At 46.7% G+C, this 23,259-nt stretch overlaps 1 protein-coding gene across 2 annotated transcripts in view; it reads left to right on the forward strand.

The window, feature by feature from the left end:
- UST (uronyl 2-sulfotransferase) overlaps positions 1 to 23,259 on the forward strand; it is a 306,252-nt gene that overhangs the window by 257,185 nt on the left and 25,808 nt on the right. The window contains exon 8 of one of the 2 annotated variants that reach the window (XM_062186900.1): positions 1,488 to 2,277. The exons of the other annotated variant lie outside the window; for it this stretch is intronic. Coding sequence (XP_062042884.1) covers positions 1,488 to 1,576 — 89 coding nt within the window. The 3' untranslated portion in view covers positions 1,577 to 2,277. Of the gene's footprint in view, positions 1 to 1,487; positions 2,278 to 23,259 lie in introns of those variants that run through there. 2 annotated transcript variants of the gene reach the window in all.

Consider the following 23,259-nt stretch of genomic DNA (forward strand, 5'->3'; position numbering starts at 1 on the left):
GCAAATTAATCAAGGATGAAGAATAGTGAATATTTGTGATAGGAACAGCCGTTAAGAACCTCCCGCCATCATATACACCTTGACTTGGCAAATAACCAAGCTGTTCTGGTTCAATAGCACCACCTAGCAGCCAAACGTGGAACTATGTGACCCACTATACTTTATATACTTGCCATAGCTAGCAGTATATTAGTAATCATTCCCAACTTTTTTTCCATCTCACATGTAAACACTAGAGCCATGCCTGGGAATTTACTAGAAGTTTGTGGGCTACCCTGAGAACCTAGTTCTGCTGTGGTTCCACCCATGGACCGGGGCAGATGCAGGCTTTGGTGGATGATCTTTAAGTTCTGAAGTATTTTGACCCTAAAGGGTCACAGAAGGTTAGCAGGGCCACTTGCCCCATTTGTGGATAACCAAAACAGTTATAAGGTGCATCCCCCCCACCCCCAGTAACCCTGGATGACTGTTGCCACCTGGAGGACAGAGAGAGCCGGGGAGAGAGTTCATTGCTCAGAACTCCCCCTCCCTTATGGCTACTGACGCTACAGGTCACGACAGCCAGCCCTTTCTCTCCACAGCCGGCCCAGCCGGTGCATCTAGGACCTCAGGCCTATGCAGCCTCTCTGGGAGGAACAGAAGAGAGGGAGGGGAGAAATTTAGCTGGCTTTATCAGTAAAGGCTGATGCTCAACTCGAATTTGTGCACCTTAAGAAATAATATATCTGCATTATTGATTTGGAGGATGGAGACGCTGTTCTGGTCAGTGAATTAACTGGGGATATTATGACCCTGACACGCTCAAAAGCTGAAAATCGCACATAACCCAAGCCTGAGGGCTTTATTAAATCATGTTTTTATGCCTGAATTCCTATCAGACAGATCAGGGCGTTGAGACTTTAAATGAAACTCACCATTGAAATGTGATTGGGGCCAGTTACCCTTAACTAGTGCTGAATTTTTGCGGACTGTCTAGGGGTGCCCAAAGATGAAATGAAGTGTTTATAAGACCCCAGAGACTCAGTTCTTGAAATACAGTTTGTTTTCCACAGACAGAGCGCTGTTACCAACTTAACCTCTGTCCAGCAGGTGGCAGCATCCCTCCATCTTTTCGAGGAAGTGACTAGTTTCCAAATAAAAGTTTGCGACTGGAGATAGGAGTGTATGTGATGTTTGAATACAGATGTACAATTATGTCCAATTTGGGGCCTAAAAATGGAATGTTGAGGATCATAAGGAGTCCAAGTTCTGCTGATTGCCGTGGTCCAAACTGCGTTTTGCAAGTGCCCCTATGATGGGGGGATGCAAGGCAGTTTCACAGCCTTGTGAGTTTACGTGAGTTAAAATATATAGCTATGCATGCCACTAACTCTGTTTTCGCATTTTAAAAAGTCCATCCTACAAAGCCTGAATTCAGCAAATGCCGCCTTTCATTTTTCATTCCTGTTTTTTTCCCACTTCCCATTGCTTTTGTGCTACAAACTCAGAAGTCTTCAGGAACCTCACAAAGATTTCGTCATGGGCAGGAGCAAGTCAAATTAAGTGTCTGTCTGCAGAAAGCAGTGAATCTGGTTAAGTGACTCACTCGTTGTTTGTTAAAATCAGGCCCTCACTAAACTATTGGTTCGTGTACCATCGGTATTCTCCATAAAGACTATTATAACCAGGCATATGCTTGTATCATAGCTGAAGCTAAAAACTTAAAAAAACAATGTCTATAGATTATCTCTATTCAGTGTCTGGCCTTCTCACCAAGAAACACGATTCAGAAATCGTCACTGATCCTCGGTGCACTGACTTAGGCCAGTGTGTGGTCACCTACACAGAAGAACACGCTTCTGCCCATGGAGCTGCTTGACAACACCTGGTCAGAGACGGGGGAGGTGCAGAACGGGGCACTAGATCTTTAAAGAAAGGAGTCAGAAACTGCAAGCTGAAGGTAAACAGCTGTTTAGAGCAGAGCTGTTGGGCAAACGGTTAAGAATTAGTGCATAACGCAAACACCCCTTTAAATGAACTCCTGAACGCCTCGGGGTTTTCGAGAACATTTGGAACCACAGGCTGACAGCTTTACCCAGCTTCCAGAAGCATCACCTTCGCACAAGGCCGGAGCCTCTGGACATGTGTAATTTATTTTATGGAAGCTTAAATTGCAGCATAAAATATATGCTTTTGCCCCACTTCGGCTTTTACTGTTTGTTTTATTGGAAATAATAATTGCCTTGAATTGTACTATGTTTAAACCCACTTTTTACTTGCTTATAAATTTGCTACTGCCTAGAGAACCCTTCTTCCTCCAAGAGACAGTTTCTCTAATTTTATTATGTACGATTAAAACGGAGAGGGGAAAAAATGACTTAATTCACAGACATCAGTTTTCGAAAAATAACTTTGCAAACCTATTTCTCTTCTGTGAAAACAAATGTTTAAGTCACAGGTTTGATCTGGAAATAACAGAAAATTTCAAAAAACATTCAGCAACTGTGTGAGTGTATGCACTGGGGAAAGGAGGTATAAAGATGAAGAAAACGGGGCAGGAGTCTGACATAGCCATTAAATCGCCATGTGGGATACCCATGTCCCATATCAGAACACTTAGATCAGGTTGCAGCTCCACTCTCAATTCCCACTAGTGTAGCTGTAGGAGTCAGCAGGTGATGGCTCAACCAGGTGGATGCTTGCCACCCTCCTGGGAGACCTGGCCTGAGTTCCCGACTCCCAGTTTGAGCCTGGGCCTTTGCGGGCATTTGGGGAGTGAACCAGCAGGTGGGAGTTCTCTGTCTCTGCCTCTCAAGTTTTTTCCTAAAAAAAATAAAATAATAATAATAATTAAATTAAAAGGTGCCAGAAAGAGTGGCTGGAAGGCCTTCACGGACAGGGCTGGGGATGCAATGGGGACATTTGTGCTGGGCCTTGAAGGGTGCACAGGACTTTGCACATGGCCAGGAGAAAGGGCATAGTAGGCACAAAAGGACGACACACATATGGACATGGGGGTGTGAGGCCTGAGGGTTGGTTCAGCTCACATGGACCCCTGGCATTTTTTTCAGAGATTCTTCCTAGGCTCCAGCCCCTGCTGCTCAGATGGCCCTGCCCAAGGCAGAACCCTCTGCTATCTATGGTACAGCCTGCCATGGAGCCACTCAGACCAATCCCAGACCAGTGGCCAAGCCGCAGCTGCCCGGGGACCATGTGTCAGCTCTCCTGTTTCCTGGCCCTCCTCCCACTCCGTCTGCCTCCCCAGCCCTCCTCTCTGCCCAGCAGTGTCAGATCCCCATGTTCCTCCAGCCTAAGTCCCTTCTTGCTCCCCATCACCCCTCTAGGATCCCACCTCCCTTGTGCAGGACAACCACTGGCTCCTGTGTGGTCCCACCCACTTCTCTGGATGCCTGCCTGACCTCCTAGATTGCCCCTGCCCAGCAGTGTGGACTCCCCTCCCAATGTCGGGCACTGCCCACGTGCCCTGATGCTGTCCTCTGGGAGCGGCCTAGTATGGCTTCTTCAGGCTCCACCTCTCGAGCCCAAGGACCCTCTCTCCTGGGTCTCGACCTTGTGAGGACCTGGGTCCCGCCCACCCCACCTTGGTGTCCGCCTGAGTTTCACGTCATGGCCAGCCTTGGGGGCTGTAGGTTTCCTCACTTACAGTTCCTTTCCCAGGAGGAAAGCTGGCCGAGTGCTGCAGGTACCAGCGTCCCTCTGTGGTGAGCAGTGGGCTGCTGCTGCTTTAGAATCCCATCACTACTCCTCTGAGCACTTTCCGGTTGCATGGACAGGAATGTGCTTGGTACTGAGTAAGAGGACGACGAGGGGGTGGAATTAGTCATCAGAGATTTCAAGCTTTGGACTTTCCTGTAACTCCACAAAACCGAAATGCTTCTACAACTTGGGGAAAGAGTAGAGACCTGACCCCTGAGGTTGATCTTTATATAAAAGAACTTGTAGCCTTCCGACTCTTCCATGCCTGTACCGACAAGCTCTGGACCCCAGGGATTGATGAGCTGGTGTGGAAAGAGCACTGGACAGCAGATTTCAGGACTGTGTTCGTGTCCTTGACTCATAGCCTTGCCTTGTGAACATTCTTTGCTTCCAAAACGGACCCCCCGCTGGGTGAAGTGCAAGCCTTACCCACTGTGTGTGATTCAGCATTTTACAAGGGAAGCTTCTATTTCTGCCCAGCTAAATCTTTTTCAAATAAAAATATCATTTCTTAGTCTGTATTTTTTTAATGGCTCAGACATTTTCATCAGTGTACAATGTCCTAGCTCTTCACATCTTGCAAATGGTGCCAGATGGTAAAAGAATATAGTGAGAATCTCAAACATACCTAGGCTCATACCATGGTGGCTTTTTTGTGGTTTCTGGTGGACTATATTAAGCACATTCATTTCGTTTCCCACAAACCCATGGAGGAATCCAACACGATTCCCCACGGATGAGGAGAGGAGGATTTTGCACGTTGAATGGGAGTTGAAATCTCACCTCCCCCATCTTCACATGGGTCTCTAGATATTTGCTTTGTCACAGCCAGACATGACCACTGGAACTATTTTGCAAAACATGTGCTCCCAGAACTGGACCTCCTTGTTTTTTACTATATTTATTATAGCAACAGCTAGATATAATTAAAATCAAGTAGTACCGAGAGTTGTGTAATAAGAAGCAGCAGTCTCCCATTCCAGCCTGCCTGAGATGAAGTCTGGTTGTGCAGAACCAATCACTTTTGGCATCGTTAAATGTTTCTTCCAATAATCACCGTAATATCCATAACTGGGTACATGGGCTACTGTTCCTTGAGTTATTTATTTGAGATACTGTTTAGTCCTATTATCACCCTTACCTCTACCTCTCCCCTTGGCCCCCTAACATGGTTACAGCCACATTTTAGACATATAGTGCCTGTTTACATTACTATAACTATATATGTTTTATTCACTGTGATCCAAGTGGTTCATTGTGGTTTTGACTCACGTCTTGCACAACTTATTGTTTTTCCTGGAATTAAATATTGCCTTTTTTTTTTAAGTTTTCTTACCCAGCTCTGCTTCTGATCACAACTTGCTACTAATGCTCCATCTAGGGAACAGCGGTGATGGCTCAAGTGGCTGAGTCTCTGCCACCCACCTACGAGATCCAGATTAAGGTCCCCCCCCCCCGACTCCTGGGGTTTGGCCCTGGCTGTTGCAAGCATTTGGGAAGTAAGCCAGCGAATGAAAGAGCTTGGTCTCTGTCTTTCTTCCTTTCAAATACATTTTAAAAATTATGTGGCATTAGAGCTGTGACATCAATTTTTTTTATTTTATTTATTTGAAAGTCAGAGTTATACAGAGAGAAGAGGCAGAGAGAGAGAAAGGTCTTCCATCCGATGGTTCATTCCCCAATTGGCTGCAATGGCCAGAGCTGCGCCAATCTGAAGCTAGGAGCCAGGAGCTTCCTCTGGGTCTCTCACATGGGTGCAGAGGCCCAAAGACTTGGGCCATCTTCTGCTGCTTTCCCAGGCCATAGCAGAGAGCAGCCAGGACACTAACCGGTGCCCATATGGGATGCCGACACTTCAGGCCAGGGCGTTAACCCACTGTGCCACAGCACCGGCCCCAAACTTACATCAGTTATTACCTTTGCCTGGGGCCGACGCAGTGACGCACTTGGTTAATCCTCCATCTGCGGTGCAGGCATCACATATGGGTGTCGGGTTCTAGTCCCAGTTGCTCCTCTTCCAGTCCAGCTCTCTGCTGTGGCCCCAGGAGGGCAGTGGAGGATGGCCCAAGTGCTTGGGCCCCTGCACCCGCATGGGAGACCAGGAGGAAGCACCTGGCTTCTGGTTTCAGATCGGTGCAGCGGCGGCCGTGGCAGCCATTAGAGGGGTGAACCAATGGAAGGAAGACCTTTCTCTCTGTCTCTCTCTCTCTCTCTCTCTCTCTCTCACTGTCTGTAATTCTACCTGTCAAATAAATAAATAAAATCTTTAAAAAATATATTACCTTTGCTAGTATCACAGCATTAGAAGTCAGTCCCATCTCCTCTCTCTAGGATGCTCCCTCCTTCCCACCAGGAGCTCTCCAACCCCCTACACCAACCTGGATTCCTTGCTCCAGCTCTGCACACAGCTGTCCTGTACCCTCCGTTACCAGTGTCTGTGTTGCATCTCTGGTTTCCCATGGGCCCTATTTCTGGAATACATAGCCCGTTTTTCCTGAGGATGCCCCGGGTGAGTTTCTTTTTTTTTTTTCTTTTGACAGGCAGAGTGGATAGTGAGAGAGAGAGAGAGAGACAGGGAGAAAGGTCTTCCTTTTGCTGTTGGTTCACCCTCCAATGGCCACTGTGGCCGGCTCATCGCGCTGATCCGAAGCCAGGAGCCAGGTGCTTTTCTGATCTCCCATGGGGTGCAGGGCCCAAGCACTTGGGCCATCCTCCACTGCACTCCCTGGCCACAGCAGAGAGCTGGCCTGGAAGAGGGGCAACCGGGACAGAATCCGGCGCCCCAACCAGGACTAGAACCCGGTGTGCCGGCACCGCAAGGTGGAGTATTAGCCTGTTGAGCCACGGCGCCGGCCCCAGGTGAGTTTCTGATGAAAGGTGCATAGCAGGTGAATTCTTCGGAGTCACTGAGTGTTTGCAAAGCTCAGTGTCCTGCTGTCTTGTGGCAGCAACGTTGGCCCAGTCGGAGTTTTCTCATCCATGCTTGCGTCTCCTCTCTCTCATCGTCCATTCCCGGAACTCTTCTGGTTTTTATTTCTTGGTGATTTTTCTGCTGCCATCTTCTCTGTCTCATTGGTGGACTGTGTTCAGTGGTCTGATGTTTGAGCCCCCGGGTCTTCCCTTTCTGTGTGCTTTATCGTTTTTTCCTCTCTTAATGTCCATCTCTTCAACTTTTTCCCTCTGGAGGACTTTCTCAGTTTATATTCCAATCCTTCGATCGAATTTTCTTTTTTTTTATTCCCAAGAACTCTTTTCTAGTCTTTTTTTTTTTTTCCTTTTCACCTAACATCTTGTTCTTGGTTATTAAATACAGCATCACCTTAAATCTCTGAAAATTATAGAGTTTTAAAAACAGTGTGTTTATCTGTTCCCTGCCTTATCTCTGTTTGCTCAGGCTCCTCTAGGCTGTTTTGGTTGGCTTGGGTCCTTCTCTTTTGGTCTGAAGTCTTTCCCCCTGGGGCCTTTGTGTGTCTTTAGATTTCAGGGTCAGAGCCTGAGAGATGGTCCAAAGTGCCACCCTGTGGTCTGGGAGGCTCACCGACCAGCGAGCGTCACTTCAGAATGATCGAGCAAAAGTAGAGGTTTTGCTGGGGAAGAACATTGGTTAATGACTGTCGATGTTTTTTTTTTCTCTCTGGAGTTTGTTCAGTTTTCCCACTGGAAAATTCTCCAAACGTCTGCTCTGGGGACGGGAGGTGAAGTGGGGGTAGGAGAGTGGAGCACACATCAGGCTGTGGTGTGGGAACAGGAGCTGAAGGGCCATGTCCAGTGCCCTCCGTGCGCAGTCACTGAATCGCTCACCTTGTAGCTTGTGCCAACCCCTTTCTCTCCTCTGGGTTAGCAAATCGGCCTGGAACCTTCGCCCAGATCCTCTGGGAACGGAGCCTAGGATTGCTGCCTCAGGCAATGGAGGAGCCCCCTGGAACAGGAGGAGAAGCCTCACCCCGATCCCTGGCTGCGGGCTCAACTCCCCAGACTGCCGGCCTCCCACCCAGCTCTCCACCAGGGACGGCTGGTGCTGCCGCCTCTCTGCCTCTTGGGGGCGCACTCCTGATCCACACTCCTCCACAGCTCTAAGTCAGGCACCTCCAACTGCTTGTTATCTTCCTTCTGGGTGAGCTCTTTCTTCCACAAACATTGTCTGGCTCTTTATCCTGATGGATTTTGCAATCTTTTATAAAACTGTGATTCCTTTATGGTCATTTTAATGACAGTTTTTAAAGGACAGACACAGTTGAAGGCATGAGATCAACTCCCTACATTTAACTGAGAATGCCCTAACTGCCTGAACTTGAGATTCAGTTTTGTGTCTGCAGCTCTTAGCTAGCTCCATCGCACACATTGCTTCCACGTGATATCTGCATGACCATCATGTGGATAACAGGAGACTCAAACTACCGCTGGTACTGCCTCCAGCATCCGTATCGCAGGATTACAGGACTGGTGACATTTCAAAAAGGGTACCTTGTCAATGAAACCCCTGTGGATTCTCACTGGATGTTGTTGTTATGATGGGGTTCTGAATTACAATTTTTTTTAATTATCCAAAACACAAATGAAGGCAGTCTGTACGGGAGGTGTCTTTTGCAGGAGGAAATTTAAATGCTGCTCAGTGCTTAAAAAGACAGCTAAAGATGGTCATGGACTTGGTGGGATGGGCATCTCCCTCTCCTGGCTCTCAGGGCTCACTTCTGGGGAGGTGTCTTCCCTAAGCCGTGCACAGTGGCGAAGGCAGTGCGTGGTGGATCGGGAGAGCGTGGCCTGTCCACTGATGTACCACTGAGAGGGCTGTGGGCAGCAGCTGCTTTAGTAGCAGTAGCAGCGGCTCACATAACAAATGTTTCGTGACGAATGCAAACAAAAGCCAGCTCTGAAATTCCAGCCGCGCCATGTCCAAGCCAGTTCACAGTCGTATAACCCTCCGCTTGAGTTTTTCCCCTCTCTAAATACATTCCATATGAGCCGCGGGGTTGGGGCCACTGGGATCGCCTGCATTCGCTCAGAAAACTGTTTCCAAAGCCCAGGCTGAAAGGAGAGTAAGTCAAGGGGGTGGAAAACGAACTCAAAACACTGAGGCACAGCCTGGCGGGGGACGGGGAGAGGCGTCCCTGTGTCTGTGGAGGCCCAGGCCGTAGCTGAGTACCGCCATTCCACGCGTGGTCCCCAGACTGGTGCCGGCCTGCTGAAGTGTCTCCCAGCTGTGGCTGCTGTGAGCCCGACAGCATCCAGAGGCCAAGAGCACCGCTCAGGCCTGTGGGGCCCTGGTGGTGTCTGGATTCTTCCATGTGGTCTTGCCTTCTTGGCTTCAAAGCTCAGACATGGGCTCCTCTGTGGCACTGGCTGAACCCCCAAACAGTGAAGATGGGGTACCTTCCTAAGCCTGAATCCTCCCTGCCCAGACCTGGAGCCCGCTGGCAGTCAGCAGAGTGCTGAGACGTATCCTGACTCACTTCTTCACAATCTGACAACTCTGTTAGCTGCTGTGTGGTTGTGTCGTGTCCCTTCCCCCAAGATAAGTTGAAATTCCCTGTGGCTGTGAACATGACCTTATCTGGGGATAAGGTGCTGATGTCATCATGTGAAGATGAGGCCATGCTGGTTTAGGGTGGATCTTAAACCAATGACGAGTGGCTTTCTAGGGAGTGAGAACCTTGGGGGGACACAAGGAAGCCACGGGAAGACAGAGACTGGAGCGATGCTGCCATGGGCCAGGGAACACCAGCCACCCGCAGCTGGGCCAGGCAGGCAGGGGCTTCCCTGCAGAGGCGCAAGGCCCTGCCTGCTCTCTGATTTTGGCCTTGTGATCCCCAGAACTGTGAGCATCAGTGTGTGGTCACATAGCCCAAGGAAGCGTGGGCAGGGGGAAATCCTCTTCCTCCCTGTGTGCAGAGATGCGGGGGCTCAAGGACAGTCGAGCCTGTCTGCTGTGTTCACAGTGGCCGAGGCTGGCTGGGAGCAGAAGGCAGGCAGGTGTACAGCATCCTCTGTGCCAGATTGCCCGTCTTGTTAGAGGCGGGAACTGGGACAAGAGGTGACCGATACCGGGGAAAGCTAAGAGATTGTCCAGCGATGCAAAGACATCTGAGGCCCCTGGAGCTTCATTTTGAAGAAGTTAATGACATTGGAAAACACTAAAGAAAATGACAAATCAGATCCAAGATGTGTTTGTCATCTACATACACGCAAAAAATTAGAAGAGCAAACTGGAAGGAAAAACATTAAGCAATAGCAGTCGCTACTAACAGATGTGGATTCTTCTCATTTTGTGTTCTCCTTTAGACTTTTCTGTTTTTCTGCCCCTGCTGTAATGAACATGCCACACAGATGGCCACATGGCAGTCAGTGCTAGCCATGTCCAGGCACCACGCTCTGTACTGTAGGAGGATACTTCCGGCATTCATGGAAAATGAATTAAAAGCTAAGTTTATTTTTCATGCAAAAAAAAACCTTTTCAATTCCATGCTTTCATAGTTTGTATTTTTCATGAACATGTTGAAGACCCTTTGTAGGCATGGATTTCAGGGTTTTTTGCATCAAAATACACTTGGTTTCCAATTGCGCCCCCGTCTGTGCATATTCCTGATAGTGAGCAGGCACAGCAGCCAGGTCGTGTCCTCCTGTTCCACAAGGAGAGGGGAGGGTGGGGTCTATCCCCGCCGGGGTCTCACAGCCAGTGAGAGGCAGAGCTATTCTGCTGCAAACCCTCTGTGTTTTCCATCATGTTTTGTGGCTTCTCCTATTTTGTCATCATTTACAAGCAGAAGGAAAAAACAAAACAAAACAAAAAGAAGACCCTGGAAAGGGTGACAGTGAGGCAATAAGAAACTGCCGCTGTGGCCTGCGTGGGTAGGGCTGGCTCTCCCCACTGTGCCTATGAAATAAGAGTCATCATTTTTGGTGCAGAGGCTTCTGGGAGACAGGAATCCTGGCTGATGCCCACAGCACCTGCCATAGAACACTGTTCAACCAGAAGCTGTGGCTGGCTCTCGGCCCACCCTTTCTCCTTTCTGACTCCCCTGCCTGGCAGACTGGAGACTCCATGTAAGACACAGCTGCTCCCTGAGCAGGCCTGGGACCGGTACCTGCAGATGCCTGCCTGGGTGACCAGGTGTCCTGTTCCTGCAGTCCCCAGCTCTGAAGACCAGCTGGGCATGAGAAAGAATTGCCACAGTTGTCTTTTCCATGCAACCCTGAGTCCTTCCAAATCAAATGACGCAAACCTTAGCTGTAGCAAAGCTAAGTAGCTTCTTTAATGGAGTAGTGAGGGGCAGGCATTTAGCCTAGTGGTTAAGATGCCCATGTCCCATTTCAGGGGATCAGGGTTCGAAACTCAGCTCCACTCCTCACTCCAGTTTCTCACCCAGACCCTGGGAGGCAGTGGTGATGGCACCAGGATTAATTCCTGCCACTCACATGGAAGACCTGGATTGAATTCCCAGCTCCTATCTATAACCTAACACACAAAGTAGAGCTTTCTCTCTCCCTCTCCTTCTCCCTCTTCCTCTCCCTCCCCTCCTTCTCTCTCTGTCTCATAAATAAATAAAAAGTACTGAATAAATACATAGAATATTGAAACTAGTTCTATTCCATTAGTATATCATAATTAATATATCATAATTAGTTTCACCAGGGAATTTAATGTGCATTGCTGTGGACACTAATAAACACCACGAAAGGCTTTTTAACATCCTGGTGGAGACCCCCGAGGCTCGTCCGTGCCGGGCTCAGTCTTTGCCAGGCATCCTACTGAGTTGCCCTGATGGATGCATTCTTTGCCCCATAGAAGCCCTGGTACAGGGTGCTTCCCGAGCTGAGACTCCGTCTTGTGGCGTCCCCGTAAGAGCCTGGGTGCCTATCAGTTGTAGAGAAGGGTCACCTTCCTGTACAGAAGGTAAGCCAAGTCCAGCCTTTCCAGGCTGGCCCCAGAAAGGAAATTTCCAAGGAGGAGGTAGCCGGACCATTTATTTAATTAACACTAATGCCACGCCTACGTGGAGCTAGCCAGTGCTGTGAGGGCTTTGTGGACCTCAACCCAGGTCCTTGTCATGGGGCTTCCTCCTTACCCTGGGGCCTCTTGCTAAGCACTGCTGGTCCCCTGTGCTCCCCTCCAGGAGGGGCTGTGACCTGCTGGTGCAGTGGTGGGCAGAGGAAACCCAGGGAACCATAGCTGGAATGTTCTGTGAGAAGGCAGAAGGTGAAGGCACTGAGATAGGAGCACAGAGCCACAGTCTGGCTGACAGGTGCCCCCTGCCCTCCTGAGATCACAGCTGAGGAGCTGGGGCTTCCCTGCCTTTTGTCCCTTTGTGCCACCCCCTGCTCTCCTGGAGAGTGTGCCCGTCTCTTCCCAGGGTCCCGCTGTTCCAGGCCCTCAGTTCTTTCTGTGGATGGCAGTGTCTAGTCATGGTGACATGCACACACCATGCTTTAGGTGTGTTCTCTCCCACAACTGGACATCATGACCAGGACAGACTTGTCTTGAATAAATATTTCTCTTCTACATCTCCCTCCTGTGTGTCTCTGGATAGACTGTTCCAATTCAGCTCTGCCTCCAGCTTCCATGGCCCTGTGTGATTTCCCCATTCCCTGGACCCCCCTCTCCATGCGGCCAGCCCTTGGCATCACAGCCATCGTCCCCCCAAATTTAATTGTCCACTCCTTTGGAGCCCTAATCGATCATTCTAGAACAATGAAGGTATTAACAGCTGGAACAGTACAATTTGTCTTGTCCACAGCAATTGCTAATAATAACAACAGTAACCCTAGAATAGTGCTTTGTACTTAGTGGGTATATACAATTTATATTGAGTGTGTATACTGTGATAAGTGTTTTTGGTTGACTCCTTATTTCAATCTTCAGAACAACCCAATGTCGTAGATACTGTTATCATTCGCATTTCCCAAGTGAGGAAGTTTAAAGTGATAACATTGGCTCTCTGTAGCCACAGGTTCTGCATCCACAGATTCAACCAACCATGGATCAAAAAAGCTTTGAAAAAATTGCCTGTGCACTGAACACATTCAAGCTTTTTCCCTTGTCATTGTTCTCTAGACAATACCATGTAACAACTATTGTACGTCAGGTTATTGATATTGTAGGAAATCTAGACAGGATTTGAACTCCCCGGCATGTGCTGCTTACTACCATGGCAGACCACACTTCCACCATGGAATACCACACGGCCCCGGTGTGTCCGAGTCTGTCCAGGCTGCCTTAGGCATGCTCTAGGGTGTTCGCATGATGACAAACACCCAACCACGCATTTCCCAAACCACATCCCTGTGGTTAGGGATGGATGTGCATGGCCTGTATGCAAATTCCACTCCATTTGGCATACAGAACTTTGTAAATAACTTTATTTGTTCATTTGGAAGGCAGAGTTACAGAGAGGCAGAGGCAGAGAGAGAGAGAGAGAGGTCTGCCATCCACTGGTTCACTCCCAAAATGGCTGCAATGGCAAGAGCTGTGCCAAACTGAAGCCAGGAGCTTCTTCCAGGTCTCCCATGTGGGTACAGGGGCCCAAACACTTGGGCCATCTTCTGCCTTCCCAGGCCATAGCAGAGAGCTGGATCAGAAGTGGAGCAGCCGACACACGAGCCAGTGCCCACACAGGATGCCCTCACTACAGGCAATGGCTTTACCCACTACACCACAGCGCCGGCCCCTTGTATAAGGAACCTGAGCACCCACAGATTTTGGTTGTGCAGGGGATGCTGGCTCCCCGCCCATGTGGGTACTAAGGGGGTGACTACATGTATGACATATCTGTATATGCTGACATTCCTCAGAAAAACAGAAACATTTTTGTCCTTTGTATTACATGTGCACTTGTAATTATTTTAAAGAATATTTAGGCCCGCGCTGTGGCTCACTAGGCTAATCCTCCACCTGTGGCACCGGCACCCCGGTTCTAGTCCTGGTGGGGGCGCCGGATTCTGTCCCAGTTGCTCCTCTTTCAGTCCAGCTCTCTGCTGTGGCCCGGGAGTGCAGTGGAGGATGGCCCAAGTGCTTGGGCCCTGCACCCACATGGAAGACCAGGAGAAGCACCTGGCTCCTGGCTTCGGATCGGCGCAGTGCACCAGCCATAGCGGCCATTGGGGGATGAACCAAGGAAGGAAGACCTTTCTCTCTGTCTCTCTCTCACTGTCCACTCTGCCTGTCAAAAAAAATTTTTAAAAAGAATATTTATAGGAGGAAATATGTTACTTTATTCATTTACATTTGGTGCACTAAAAACACAAGGAGGTGGTGTGGATTTCTGTTGACCTTTAAGCAAGCGCATTGTTCTATATCCTTGGCGCTCCCTTGCGTTCATCAGGTTAACAGTGTGTGCGGAGGGTGGACTCTTGACTGCCTTGAGCTACGGTGATGCGCCCTGTGCCTCAGCAGCTTACCCTACGCCACATGGTGTCAGGAGTTGGCGCCAGGTGTAGACATTGCCCCAGCCTGCCACCTATTCACCATCTACTGCAGTGTGGCCCTTCACTTCAAGAAGAGAAATTCTGAATTGTGGACGTCCAGACAAGAAGCTGTGCTACTAAGAATAAGCACTGTTTGTGCAAGAGTGGATGCTCGGTAGTCCTTTCCTCCTGGCTACAACTTTTTCCACTTATCCAATGATCTGTTCTATGTGCAGCAGAAGTTCTTAACCTGAAGTCTACCACGTGGTTTTTAGGGACTCCTTAGACTGCCCCAAAAACTGCAGGAAAAGTGTTGTGTGGCTGCTTATTTTCCAGAAAGCAAAGAACTCCAAGATTTGCAGGGGCACTGCCAGCCCCCAGAACAGGAAGCAGCACAGCGTATACTTAAGGCCCCTCTGCAGGCCTCCCACACTCGCCCAGTATCTGCCCTCCCTTTCTGAGGCTGGTTTCTGGAAGAATCCCTCTCACTGGCAACACACCCAGCCAGCTGGACAGCGAGCCCCACTGCAAATGAGAGAGCTCCTTGGGTGTGAGCCTTGCCATGGACAAGGTGTGGCCTGGGGGAGATTGCCCAGCAGAGACGGAGCCTCGAACCGGCCCTCAGTCATTAGAACTGGCCCAGTAGACTGAGGTCCGCCATCTTCTTTAGGGCCAGCCTAGAGTGCTGACGCTCCAAATGGGGATGAAGTCTTGTGTTTGTTCAGGGTGAGTTTTTGGCCTTGCCACACTTCTAGATTTCCACATTATAGCAGAGAATATTGTTTGCCTAAGTATAATAGGGCATATGACTTGGTTCCTGGCACCGGCCATGGAAGATTAGCTTACTCTCACCAACCCAGAATCAGCCCCAATGGCTATCACTAAAGACCACACAACTCCCAGAGTGTCTATAAGTAGATTCTGAACCACATATGTTATTAGTCTTGATCTTAGACCATATTATTATTAACTTTGCTTTGGTTGAAAATGGGCCCCATCATATTGTTAAAATAGAGTTTCACAGCCTTCCAGTGACTAGAGTACGTCACTTTCAAGATGTTTTTCCAAAAGAAAATGTTAAATCCCAAATACATTTTTGGCTGAATGGTTGGTTTTAATGGTCCGGAGTCAAAAACTGTAACATAATTCCTCGTAAAACGTAAGTCAATTTCATGAGGGTCCTGCTAAGCAGTTTGCTCTGTTCAGCCTGGTTGTGCTAGTTCCCAATCCTTAAATATCAGCATCTTCTTTTTAAAGATCAATGTTTTTCTCCATTCAAAAAAAAAAAAAAAAAAAACATTCTGCTGTTGGTGTCGACTTGTGCTGACACACAGTAGCTCGCTCGTGACCTCAGTTATGGCATTGCGGCCTGGTTTCCCATTCCCTCTCGTTCTCTTTGCTCTTAGCTTCAGTGAGGGAACGCTGTGTCCAAACAGTGATCTGAACAACCTGGTGTGTGTTGATGGTATTCCCTTGGGTAGTTTGCATCGTTTGTACTTTTTGCTTTCTCAAGGGGGTGAGGGTCAGAGGGAGTGCCACTCAGATGTCCACCTCCTAGGCCAAACTGAATACTACGTACAACTGGTGCCGTCCACATCTCATTCAGCTGTGGATTTACTGGTGAAATGGCGTTTGCTACATGCCTGTGGCTCCAGCTAATACCACCAGAGACAAGAATGCTTGCCCCCCTGCCCCCCCACCCTGAAAGGCAGTAACACATCTGTAGAGTTCCTAAGAAAGATCCAAGTCGTTTTCAAGTTTACTTAATAATATGCTCAGTAGTCTAAGGTTTTGGGCACAAATAACTCAAACCTCTTCCAATAACACGTGCTTTGGATATCAGATTATTCTGGGGCAGGAAACACTTGCACAAAGGAATCCACCCAAAAGAAGAAGGCCAAAATGCCAGCATCAAAGGCTTAGTGTTGTGTTGTGTTTTGTTCTGTTCTGTGGAACTGAAAAGTATCTTACCCCACAGCGAGCACACTTTGCTGAAATAATCAATGTTTCAGCGATGTGCCAGATCCTGTGAGTTGAAGTACCATTTCTTACTAGGGGTGCAGGAATCTAGCACTGTTTGCATAACCTAGCACTGCTTTCAGATCCGGAGAGGTTTTAGCATTCTGCAGTTGAGTCCCCAAAGTGTGGCTGCGTGGACCGGCTTTCCTGGCTGATCAGGGATATCGTTCACTCTGTGTGGCTCAACAATCTGTGTATTTGAAGTTCATTGTTTTTTATGAAGCTGGTTTCTTTGGAGAGATGCTCCAATGTTCCTTATTTTTCAAAAAAAAAATTCCCTAATATTTTAGTGACTTCCATTTCTATTGAAGATGCAGTACTACCTAGAAGTAAGGAGAAAGAAATTGATTCAATCTACAAACTCATTTAGCATAGTAAACATGTGTCTGAGCAAAGGTGATGTGCCCAGCCCTGCTAGGCACAGGAAAGACATAGAGGAGGGGGATGTTACTCAACAGGAAGTGCTGTGGGACCCTGATTCTGTTGTCTACACGAGGGAGGTGCCCGGGAGGTGCCAATGAGCCCCAGATGATTCTAACACAATATCACCACCTTGCACATTGCACAACTCGCTCTTGAGCTTAAAGCCAGCAGAAATTTTTTTGAGAAAAAATGCTGGGAGCTCAGGAACAAGGCAACCAATACCTTCTAGTTCTCTGTTTACTTAAATTGTGGGATTTCATGTTTGATTTATTGAAAGAGAGACAGATTATCCTACAGCGCCACCATTTTGCCAAGTCATCCAAGTTTGGAAACTTGAAATCCTTTCAATTATACCTAAAAAGAACCATCCCCTAGAAAATTCTGCTTGGGAACATTCTGGAAATTTTCCCAGCCACCATAGCAAGCACAGATGCCAGATTGCTGGGTGCCAGACGTGTGTCTGTTGCAAAACTGTTGTTTTCTGCCCACTGCAGTCAAAAACTATTCAATGGAGAATTGGGAAGAGATTTTCCTCTCAAATCTATGCATCCCTTTAATGTATTTAGAACATGCATGTGTCTGGAGTACAACATTGCAACCCCATTTATGGAGCCTGGAGTCAGGTAGGAAATCTGGTGAGCAAGAATGTCTTTAGCCCCATTCTAGAAGTTTAACAAAATTAGCCTTAGAATGCACAGGTCACACACAGTTCATATTATTGGATGGCCCCCTAATCTGTCCCCTGACTGCAACCAGGGTCCCCACTGTCCTTTGGCAGTGATATGCTGAGGCCCGACTCTATTTTACCTTGTCCTGGATGTCTATTAGGGAGCTAAAAAGATGTTGTGCAACAAAAAACTTCTTTATTACTAGTAAAATTTTCTTCGTAAAATTTTCTTCCTCTCCGAGCTGTGAAAATGGTGTAGAACCCCACAGAGCTGTGCTGAGGATCGAGTTTGCAGGGCGCTTCCCAAATCATCTCATTTGATTATTCCCTTTGAGCCTCTGGTAGGGCCAAGTTTCCATCAAGTGCTCCAGTGAGGCCAGTGTCACAGAGTCCAAGGGAGCCTGTTTGCCACGGTGTGAGCTCCGGTATGCCCTGGCATCGTTCTCTGTGGTGTGTGGCATGAAGTCCCAGCTGGCTTCCGCTCTCCCGGTGGGAGTGCCACTGCCCATCTCGGCCTACTGCTCTGAGTGGACTTGACTTCTTGAATGTGTCTCTCTTAGGAGTTCAGGAGGAATTATTTTCCTTCTGCCCGATTTTGAAAATCACCTTAGAAGCCAAGGGTAGGAGTTGTTTTCTAATGCAAATGTTGAGGTTACATGAAGTTGACCGGCCACATCCTGTGGCCCATTTCCCACTTGCTCTAGTTTATTTTTACTATAAACTAAGAGTAAAAATACATCCCCACCCCTTCTCAGATGCAAATTGAAGCCAGACTTGGTTTTCACATATCTGTGAAATCGAGCAAGTAAGCAAATGGAAAAAAAAAGGTGTCTAATACTGGGGCATATTTCGCTAGTAGTTGCTGATGCCAAGTTCACGAGGGTTTTTAGAAGAAGATGTAAGGAGTATGTGCAGGTAGTGCTGCACTGGTAATCTTCGGGTCTTTAACACAGCAGATGAACATTTTTTCACACCGAGGCTCGTGAGAGTCAGGGAAACATGTTTTCATAATCATTGACGGAGCATTTCAAAATTTAAAAATCCTCTTGCCTTTCTGAAATCGAATCTTTTATGCTCTCCCCACCCCAAAGCCATTTTTGCAGTAGTATGCTTTAAATGAGCTCAGAAGCTTTCTTTAATAGTTCTGGTCCTGGAGAGAGATTCTAGCCCAAATTTCTACTTGAAATGTGGTCACCAAACATTACTTAGGGAACAACAGCCACACAAGTGCAAACCGAGAGGCAGCCCATGTCCGTGCATGGCAATATGGAATATTGTCAAAATGACATTTTTCTCAAATGAGTACATAATTCAGCAGTTTGTTTATTTTTATACTTAAAATGATTCTGAAGCTCATCGGAGAAAGTAAACATAGAAGATGACAGTGACTTTTTTTATTTGTAAAGAAATGAGAGGACACTGACTTGTCCTCAAGATTCTAAATTACTGGAAAGCTCTTGGGCTTAAAATAGTGGTGTTGAGGCACAAGTTCTGATAGACGAATCACTGGACTGAGAGAGGCGCTAGTGCAAATGGCAGTGTGCTCCATGGTAGACATTGTTAAGAAGAAAGGGTAAATAATAGTGTAGAATAGTTGCTTAAATATTCAGAGAAAAAATAGAATCTCAAGTTTATACCACAGGCCTTAATAAATTCCAGATGGTCTAAAAAGTCAATTTCTTAAAAATGAAAACATAAAAGAAATAGAGGGAAATATAGGTGACTTTGTCATGATGGGATTTTGCAAAGGATTTACTTGATATAAAAGCAATAAAACGTGCACATCCAAAGAAAGAGTCAAGAATAGATATATCTAACTTTAACTAGAAAGTCTTCACGCTTAGAATATATATAAGTTGACAAAAATATTCACAGTGACAAAATATCATGATTCATATAAAATTAATGGTGGATGAAGAGTTTTTATAAATACATAAGAAAAGCACTAGTAGAAAAACGTGGAGAAAAAGAAGTACAAGCAAGTAAATGCATTAAAAAATAAGCCCAACCTCACTAATAAACTAGGAAATATATATTAAAATGAGACTGTATTTTCAATTCAATTATTACTGTCTGTTCTATGGAACAACACTACACAGTGTGTTAGCTCCTGGTGATGAGAAGATGCCCACAGCTAGAGGGAGGGCAGGGGGTGCAAACTGGAGAAAGGTAATTTAATGAAACCTAATGTGAGCCTTCAAAACACCCACAACTGGGGAACTGGTGGGAAAATCCTGTATCTTGATTGTGGCAATAATTTCACAAGAATATATAACTGTCAGAATCCCTCAGATTGAATACTTTAAATGGATGTGTTTGGGAATTGCAAGTTATTTCTTGATTTCTTTTTTTAAAGATTTATTTTATTTATTTGAAAGACAATGTTAAAGAGAGAGGCAGAAAGAGAGAGAGAGAGGTCTTCCATCTGCTGGTTCACTCCCCAGATGGCCGCAATGGCCGGAGCTGCACCGATCCAAAGCCAGGAGCCAGGAGCTTCCTCTGGGTCTCCCATGCGGGTGCAGGGGCCCAAGGACTTGGGCCATCTTCTACTGCTTTCCCAGGCCATAGCAGAGAGCTAGATCAGAAAAGGAGCTGCCAGGACTAGAATCGGCGCCCATATGGGATGCTGGCACTTCAGGCCAGGGCTTTAACCTGCTGCACCACAGCCAGCCCCTCTTGATTTCTTGATAGGAAAAAATGTCCATAACCTTTAATGCATTCTAACTCTAGAAAAAAACTCAGGTGCAAAAATATTATAAGGATGTCCTTCAAAGTATAATTTACAGTTGGAAAGCAAAAGCAGTCCAACGGTCTAAAACGAAGAGAATGGGACATCACTGTGAGCATCAGACAGCTGATCTGGTAGGATTATGCTTCCAAAAACATTTAATGAGGGAGGTGATTGCTGAAGATATGATGTGAAATAGAAGGTAAAAGAATTGCTAACAGTATTCACAATATGATACCAATTTTATGAGAAAACCTGTAAAAGCATGGAGAAGGATTATATTAAAATGCCTCAAGTGTTTCATGATACTAGTCATATTTCTGGGTGGTGGAATTACTGGTGATGTTTTTTCTTTAAGTCCCAATTATTATATTCATATTGTAAGCATGTAGGGTTTCAAATTTTGGAAGGAGGGTATTAATTTTAGGAAAATAATTGAATGGTCAGAGGAAGCAGAAGAAAAGCCCCCTGGATGATTTTGTCACTGTGAGGGTCACACAGCAACAGTAAGTAAGCCCTTTCTCCCGCACCTACGGCTCTGCATACACACGAACCCTGGCTGAGAAGGGCACATAAAGAACACCCCTCCCTAAGGGGCAGCACAGATTCTTGCAGATGGAATCCTGAATTCAACCCTGTCACTGTGCCGGCCCCTCCCTCTGTAGACTTCCAACCTCTTTTCAACAGCTTGCCTTTGAACTTCACCAACTGACTTGGCAAATTCTAGCCAGAGGTCCTTCAAGATATACATGTACAACTCTTTCTGGGTGTATATGGGAGTTACAGAATGTGTAGGTTTGTAACCCTGCAATACTAAAATTCTGTGATTTCTGACCTTAACTCTTTAATATCAACATTTTATTTTGTCGTATGAACTATGATATAAACCCTCTTAAGGGCAGGAATTGGCTTCCTAGACCTGACATGCTTGACTATTTGGGACAACTATTTAAGATGAGGATAGCCCCAAGATCTTCTCCATCGCACCGTAACTGTCCCTTAATCCGAAAGCACATTGTCTGAACTGCGGTAGCTGCCACGTCCTCCTCCCCGAAGGTCACTTCGGTGTGAAGAAAGATGCCAGGGCCACAGTTTAACCAAAGCAGATGTGCTCCGTGCACCTCTCTGCGCGTCAGGGACTGAGGTTTAAATATGCGTCCCATATTTGTTTTTAATTGAGTGATCCCAGCTGGCAGCTAGTAAAGTGCTCATGCTGTGATAATCCAGAGATCATTGATTTATTAGGTTCGGTAGGTGTGGACACTCCAAAATCTGCCCAGCCTATTCACATTCCATAGCACACTCCTAAAGGAATGTGAGAATGACATTTGCCTATTTACTTTTCCTGGTGATGGAGGAGGACTCTTTCTGAGAGTAAACACCAGCGTTATTCAGCAGTGAAATCTGGGCTCTGTTAATATTGTTTCAACAAAGTATATTTTTCAAAACTCCTTCAAAATTAGGGGGCAAAAATAAATGCTACGGACTTTTCTTTGGGATATGTATTAGCCATAAGCATCACACCCCTGGTAAATATAAGTGGATTCTGAGTTTTTACTAAATGCATGATTCATTGTGCAAAAATGTTGGGAGCTGAGAGAGGTGAGAAAATGGAGAGGTGACTAGGTATGTCTTCTCTCCCATTTGATTGGGACCATGGTGTGACTAGTTGAATGTCTCTCCCGAGTTCTTTTTCACTTGATATGGGATGTTTGTGAGGGCCCACACATCAACGCCAGTCAAGGAGCCAGAGTCTGCGCTACATGGAACCCTACATGCTTACTAACCAGGTGATTTAGCCAGGCTGGGGTGGTGGCTGTGACAGAAGGCACAGGCATCCCAGGGAAAGATGGTGGCGTTGGAGGGTATGAGTAAGGCTGAGGACCATAGATCAGCAAAAACCAGAAGCCTCCATGGTGGAAAATGGATTCTGCTAGCTGACACTCTGCAGCCAAGACACTTCTTGTGTCTTGCAAGGTCTCGCGAGTTGTGTTCATGAGGAAACACCCATGTTCAAGAGTAGAGAACTATGCTACACAGTAGCCAGCCCTGTGGTAGATGCAGCTGACCAGGAAAGACCTAGAAAGGCAGGCAGGCCTCCGTACCATTTGGGGGTCTCCAGCAAGTGGTGGTGTGCATTCTGGGAAAAAATGATAAGACCAACACAGACAAGGGAAGGGCCTGCGAGTGGACCAATTCATGGGCATCACTGGGTCATTTGACCCACAGTCTTAAATTGGTCCTCTGTGTAGTCCACCACTTAGTTTGGTAGATTCTCATGCCGTTAGAAAGCAAGTCTCGGTTGGTTTTGACCACATTGCATAGCCCAGGGAACTAAGTATTGGGTTGAATGATACAGCGCCTCATCTCCACTCCTGATGCGTCCTTTGAATCTCAACCATTTCATTGTCCTTTCCTCTGCCCTAAGCCATCCTGTTATAGAAATCGTGAGGGAAGGGCTGTCTTATAAAACTTGATTTTTTTTTCTTTTTAAGTGTTTCAAATCCTGCAGTCATGAGTTATTGTTTTGAAACCTTATTGTTTTCCTAGTAGAGGCAAGCTGCAGCAGAAGATGAAATAGATAGAAAAGGAGTAGACCCACCCAAATGGAACTTTAGGGAAAGAAAAAGACATGAGACATCCAAAACGTGTTTGACCTTTTTGAAGAATTAGATAATCAGTTATAGGTTTGTGGTATCAGTAAGCAAGAGGCACTTTGAGAAGTTCATGAAGCTAATGAACGTGGGGATGGGGAAAGTCTATCCATAAATGTACATGACCACCATGTAGCAGTGAGTGCTTACTTTCACTGAACTACCAGCTCGTAAAACTGTGAAGGGGCAGAACTTTCTAGAACTCTTAATGTTGTAATTCTATTAAGTATCATTTATCCACTAAGTTTTTTAAATTTCAACTGAAATCCTTCTATTTCAACTAGGAAAATCAGCATTTTTCTGTTTTCGTGCCACAAAATTGATGTTTCAAGGGAACATATTTTGAGATGGACGGTTAATGATGACAACTTGTATTGTTGTAGTTAATGCTCATTGTGAATTTACCCCGTCCCAGGGACATTGTTAATCCCTTTAGATGTATTATGCCATTTAATCCTAGGAACCGCACTATGAGGTAGATACTTTTATTATGCCCATTTCACAGGAAAGGAAATCGCCAACCCAGAGAAGATTCCTAACTTTCCTTGCTCACCAAGCAGGGAGTTGGCAGGGTCAGCACTGAAACCCAGGCCTGGGAGATTCCCACCCAGCTTCACCCCTGTACTCCCTCTTGAAAGAGCCAAATGGCGAGCAGGAGGATGCGAGGGAGAGGG

This window comes from Lepus europaeus, chromosome 3 (assembly GCF_033115175.1).
Source record: "Lepus europaeus isolate LE1 chromosome 3, mLepTim1.pri, whole genome shotgun sequence".
NCBI lineage: Eukaryota > Metazoa > Chordata > Mammalia > Lagomorpha > Leporidae > Lepus > Lepus europaeus.